The following is a 6302-nucleotide window of genomic DNA, read 5'->3' as shown; positions in this document are numbered from 1 at the left end:
GCGTAACGACTTAGTCACGCGGGGGGGTTTGGGGGGACGAAGCACCCCCATTAAATAGGCAAAACCCTTGCCCCGAGGGTTGAGGGGTGGTGGTTTTCGTCCTCAAAGATTGGTAAGCGAAGATATATGCACTCTTTCGTCCATCAAAATATTTAAAAGGACAGCATAACTTCTGATTACCAATCCACTAAGCCTAATCCGAAGTTTATACGACTGGCCATTACATATAAACCTTATATAATCAGAGGGCAGAACTTACAGCCCTTGCCCTGCTGGCTCTGGCTGGCTGTCATCCCCAAAGACAGAATCTATGCACCTTTCAATTACGTTAAACAAAATGGCAATTTCAAAATTGGCGTGAAAGAGAGGTTAGTTGCTCTCCAGTCACTTTCGACTATTCAAAAGGGCATCAGCCCTTTCAATTTCCTGTTGATGAACTCTTTTTGAAGTCTTACGACACCAAATGGCCATTCCAAAATTTCTATCAGATGTATTTGAGGAAGATGCATTAAGCTCCTCTGTGTCAAAGAAATAGCAGTTCTAGGGATTTACCCTGTCCCAGTAATATATTTGATCCTTTTGATTCAGACAAGGATCCCTGAACGTTTTGACCCAATCCCACAATCAATGTTAACAAGGTACCCTTTTTAAGTATGATTAAGTGTATCCAATTTAAAGTAAGGAGCAACATAAAAACTTGAAACGAAGATAAATTACTAAATATATGACGAGGGCTTCTCCTTTTCAATACCTCACTGTTTAAACTTAAGTTTTTCTGTACTTTAAAAAAAGCTTATTATTCTAATTAAACGGCTTTTATGTTAAGGAGTCGTTCTTAAAGAATCGGGACAAAAATTCAAACTTTGGCGTGAAGAGTGAGGTACTGAAAAGCGGGTAGACCCCCTCTTATAACTATTAATTTCTCTTCGTTTTAAGTTTCGATACTACTCCTTACTTTCAGATGAAAATACTTTTCTATGTAATTTCCGATCCTTTTTAAATATTACCGGAAAAACCAGCTCTCCAGCATGGAAAGATCCTTGTCCTCACGGAGAATCCTTGACTTACTTTGACTTAATGCTCCTGCCAAAATGCTTCCGGCATCGAGAGTGATGCTACATGCTGCTTCCATTTGGACCCGTCTCTTGCAAGGATGTGGACATAGTCCTGAATATTTGCCATGACCAAGAAGGCTCCTGTCGTGTCCTTGCATCTGGTTGGGGGACGACCACTTGGTCTTTTCCCACCGTGAAGCACGGGATCAAAGTCAAAAATCGTTCGTGCGGGAGTGTCGGGGTGCATGCGAAGGAAATGTCCATACCAGCGTAGTGTTCGTTGGGTGAGTTGGACTGAGAAGGGCGTTTGAGCAATTAACACCAGGAGGTTTTCGTTGCTAACAAAATCGTGCCAGCGTATTCCTTCAATGCGGCGAAAACGTTTTGTTTGGGCTATATTTACGGTGCTAATTACAGACTGAGTGGCTGGCCAAGTTTTGGCTCCGTAAAGAATCATGGATCCCACTGTTCCATTGTATATGCACATCTTGGTCCTACGGCTGATAGCAGGTTTCCTCCAAAGGGCACTTAGTCTCCACACTACTGCTGAGGCTTTGGCAATTCGGTACATTAGATATTTAAGGATTGATCCGTCATTTGAGAGGAAAGAGCCAAGGTATGTAAATTCCTCAACAATCTCAGCTGGTTTGTCACCGATCATTAGGGCTGGCTGGGAACGTGGTGAGTTACGGGGTTCGACAAACATCACTTTTAGTAAGTAAGTAAAATATTTATTACCCGTATTTTTCACATGGAACAAAACGGAGTACAATGAAGAAAAACAAATAAAAGAAAATAAAAAAACGAGAAGAAAAACGGAGAGAAATATAAGACACAACGTGGAAAAATACATAATCAAGAACTGTAGAAATGTTTAAGCCAGGGGTGGTTCCATTTTGCCTGGAAATTAGAAATCAACCAGTTTACCGCGATACTGGGGTCTGCAATTCTATGTTTATCAATCATATATGTATTTCTCGTCCACAAGGGGCATCGCAGCAGGAACTTCGCGAACCTAAAATAAAGGGACCGGAACTTGCGTTTTTGGGTGTCAGTTAATAAATTCCAAAATGGCGCGATATATAAAATATGCGGCAGTGCGACAGCGTTATGCATATTGGCGAAAATACTTTCGGCATAAGAGGAGTCTGCTGGTGACGATAGACCCATACGCGGTGCGGAGTTTTTTCTCGGCGTGTTTGACGAGCAGTAGACGAGTTTCATTAAGGTTACGGCCTATGGGTAAACCCAGATACACGACATGAGATGAAACGGTGATTGACTCACTACCCAGTAGGAGGTGTTCAGGCTGAGAAGGACTATCGTTGAAAAAAAGAACTGCAGATTTAGAAGTATTGAAGGCCAGGCCGATTTTTCGGTATTCATCACGCAGGATCGAGAAATTCGATTGCAGACCCCTAATAGACCGAATTAGATTTAATAGATCGTCCGCGTATGTAAGTAGCGACACATTTATATTCTTGGAGATACATGAAACATTTACACATGCCTGAGCATTTAAAACACTGTTATTGTACAAACTTGGGGATAATAATGAACCCTGGCGGACACCTTTCTTTACTGGAACAACCACTGATGTGATGTGGTTACCTATTTTTATATGCGCTTTTAAACGGCAATACATATCGTACAGTACTCTAGTGACACGGAGGTTTACACCTTGCTGGTAAGCGGCTAAAAGGGCCTGAGCGTGAATCGACGAATCAAACGCTCTACTCACATCAAAAGCACCAATCACTATAGGATCACCGGATTCGTGAGAATCTGCTAGAATAGCGGCAAGACTGAAGAGAGCGTGAGCAGAACCCAGACCCGGTCGGAAACCGAACTGGTGGTCAGGCAATCGGCACGAATATTGAACTTCTTTTGAGACTAAGCTTTCAAGAACTTTACAGAGCACTGGAGCAACAGTGATTGGCCTGTACGAAGAGCATTGGTTTGTTGGTTTCCCTTTTTTAAGGATGGTTTTTTTATTTATTTATTTTTTTATTTATTTTTTTTTTAAGTAAGTAAAATATTTATTACCCGTATTTTTCACATGGAACAAAACGGAGTACAATGAAAAAAAAAATAAAAGAAAAGAAAAAAACGAGAAGAAAAACGGAGAGAAATTTGTCTTCTGCCAATTAATCGACAGCCCTATCTTGAAGGCTTCATCAGCAAGGATTTGTAGGACTTCTGTGAGCTTCAACGCTGAATCGGAGACAAGAGCAAGGTCATCGGCATAGTCAGCGTCTGAAAGTACTCTATCACCGTAATGCAACCCAAACTGGAGGCAGTTTATGGTCCGATCCCTTCATGGAATTCCTTTCATGGAAAATTATTCCCACGTAAAATCCCTCAACGACCACCAGGAAAATTCCTCCCAGACACTTACATTTTAAAGAGACTTCCATTTGAATAGATTGTTTTTTTAATAATTCCAGGAATCTCCTCCTATTTCGAAAGGCTTTCACGCAAATGCCCACCCCTCAGTAGAAAGTTGCTGCCGCAGAGAATTCCCTCTGGAGAATTTATCCCGTTGATAACTCCTCCATGTAGAATTATCCGTGAAAAGTCCCTCCTCCTGCGGAAAGATACTCTAAACAAAAGCAAACCGGTAAAAACTTCCTCCTAGACAATTCCCCTAATTACATCCACATGTAAAAGTGCTTCGGCTAAGAGAAAGTAAGAGTAATAAAAAGAAATTGGTATGGGAATTTTGGCAAACTCCCCGAGTGTAAAACTCCCCAAGGTACGCACATTAGCTCTCAAATTGACTTTATCAATTGGGATGAGTACATTTACACGGAACTAGCGAAGCCGCAGGCCCCAAATAGATTATCATTTTTAAGATCCAAGACGGGGGGCGACTAAATTTCCAATGGTATGCTTGCAGGTCCTAATGTGTACTGTGAGCATCAAGAAGAAATAAAAAAAAGTCTGCAAAGGGGTACCTAAACACTATGTGAAAGAAAATTTTGACATGAGTGTTTATAGATTGTGTTTGGAAATTCATCTCATTCCAAGAGCGTAAGTCAGGGCGATTCACTCTTTAAAATTTAAAAACTAAGCAGCTAGAGGGGAATAAATTTCATATCAGCCGTATCCAATAAAACCTATGTGGGTGCCAGGGGAAACGGCAGACAGTATGGCGGCTGGAAGGTACGGTGCCAACTGCGGTGGCACAAGACGATGATGGAGAATTCACTGTATAATATTAAGCACTTTTTTAAAATAACGATTCCATATTGCGCAAAAAAATATAAATAAACACAGGAAAAATACTACAAAACGACTAGAAATAAACTAATTATAAAACACTAAAAAACGACTAGAAGACACACATAGCTGAGCTGGAGACTGAGCCCCCCTCCCCTCCCACTAACTATTAAGATTTATCTGGACCAAAACATCGTCTGTTCTTTGTGCATACGTCTTGATTTGAAGTAAGGCAGTGGCCTTGTGGTAGCATTCTCACACCGTCCACACTCACATAGACTTTGTCCGACATGGCCGATATGGCATTTTCTTCCCATTCGAACTATATAGCTTCTAAATTTTAAAGAACCAAATCGTCACGACCTTCACTCTTGAAGCTAAATTATTTTCTACATAGCTTCTATAAACAGTCATATTGAAATATTCCTTTAAATAGTAAGAAGGACGTACACCTTTGGACGTACAAGCAAACCTCTGAATATCAGGTCGTTCACAGTTTCGGATTTTAAGATCTGCAACAAATTTGGGGCCAGGCGATTCACTAGGTCTCAGTGAGTGGACTCGTCCCAGTTGATATAGTCCATTCAAGAACTATAGTGCTCATCATTTTCCGAAAAATCTAATAAATTATCTGTTTTAACTTTAACGACAAATTAGTATCCCTATAATAAACTTGAACTTGTTCTTCCCACGGCAATTGGAGCTTACACACACTATAATAAAAATCCAAGATGAATTTCTTTGAAATTTCCAATATAGCATCGTCAGTGGTGACTTTTCAACCTTCATTTTTGCCTCAGATCGTTTACAGACAAAGGTGTCAATAAGCCTTTTCACATATGGATTCTAATCGAATTAGCGGGCTCTATGAATCTTTGTGACTTGAAACCGCTGGGCAGCATCCACCGCAGAAGAACGTAATGTACACCAATATTCTGTTTCGGATAAAAATCGTTAATAAGCTTTTGTTTTTAAGGTGACCAGTGCATACCCCCATGTTCTACAAAAAACAAATTACATGAAATCAAAAAATCACTAGACTCTAATATATTTATGCATGGGAAAACAAAACCTTTTACCAAGTTATTGAATTCCACTGGTATTTCACCATCAATTTGAAAAACCATCCTTGTTGTCCATTCTCTTCCCTGTGTCCCGGTGTTTCCAAAATACTCCCTGTGTCCCAGGGTCCCGGTCGTCGTTTTTGTCCCGGTTGTCATTTGTGTTCCAGTGTCCCGGTCGGTAATTTCTCTTTGAGTGTCCTGGTCGTCATTTATATTCCCTGTGTCCCGGTCGTCATTTGTGTACCGATGCTTTGTTGATTGTGATTGCTAATCGAACATTCCTTGTGTCCCGGTCGCTTTCTCTTTGAGTGTCCCCGTCGTCGTTTATATTCCCTATGTCCCGGTGTCCCGTTCGTCATTCGTGTCCTTATATCCCCGTTCTGTAATTTCGTCAGTCGACAAAAATGAGGTCAGTCGACACACAAACATGACGTCACTGGACAAACACACTGACAACTTATTTTTATATATACATAGATAGATGGCCCGTTGCCCCGGCTGTCATTTGTGTCCCGATGTCACAGTCTGTAATTTCGTCAGTCGACAAACATGACGGTAGTTGACACAGAAACATGACATCACTCGACAGACACACAGAAAACTTATCTATATCTATATCTATCTATCTATCTATTCACAGGTGGGACACAGGGACACAACTACAATGGCACGTAACTAATATGGCGCGTAATGACTTACGCGTGCGGGGGGGCTTGGGGGCGCGAAGCGCCCCACCAACTAGGTTTTGGGGTGGCGCGAAGCGCCACCCCAACATCTTTTTTTTACATACATATAGATAGATAAAAATAGATATAATAATAATAATAATAATTTATTTGTTACCCGCTTGTTTTGACAAATTAAGCGGAGTAAAAACATTAAGGAAAGAAAAACGAAATAACACAAACAATACAATTAATACAGTCTAATCAAAGGGTGGTAAGGGCCCAAGCGTTGACAG

The 6302-nt window shown here is 40.8% G+C and overlaps 1 protein-coding gene across 1 annotated transcript; it reads right to left on the bottom strand.

Annotated features, from left to right (window-relative positions):
• Positions 1 to 1074: 1074 nt before the first annotated feature.
• Positions 1075 to 1761, bottom strand: LOC136043632 (uncharacterized). Its single transcript, XM_065728534.1, has one exon. The coding sequence runs from the start codon at positions 1759 to 1761 to the stop codon at positions 1075 to 1077; it is 687 nt and encodes a 228-aa protein (XP_065584606.1).
• Between the last annotated feature and the right edge of the window lie 4541 nt (positions 1762 to 6302).

The sequence above is a fragment of the Artemia franciscana genome, unplaced genomic scaffold (assembly GCF_032884065.1).
Source record: "Artemia franciscana unplaced genomic scaffold, ASM3288406v1 Scaffold_772, whole genome shotgun sequence".
Classification (NCBI taxonomy): domain Eukaryota; kingdom Metazoa; phylum Arthropoda; class Branchiopoda; order Anostraca; family Artemiidae; genus Artemia; species Artemia franciscana.
Note: the sequence above shows the minus strand (reverse complement) of the source record. Positions and strands in the feature narration are given on the sequence as shown.

What these genes read in the sequence shown, in the direction of transcription:
- LOC136043632 (XM_065728534.1), bottom strand. Translation starts at nt 1,761, where the DNA reads ATGTTTGTCGAACCCCGTAACTCACCACGTTCCCAGCCAGCCCTAATG.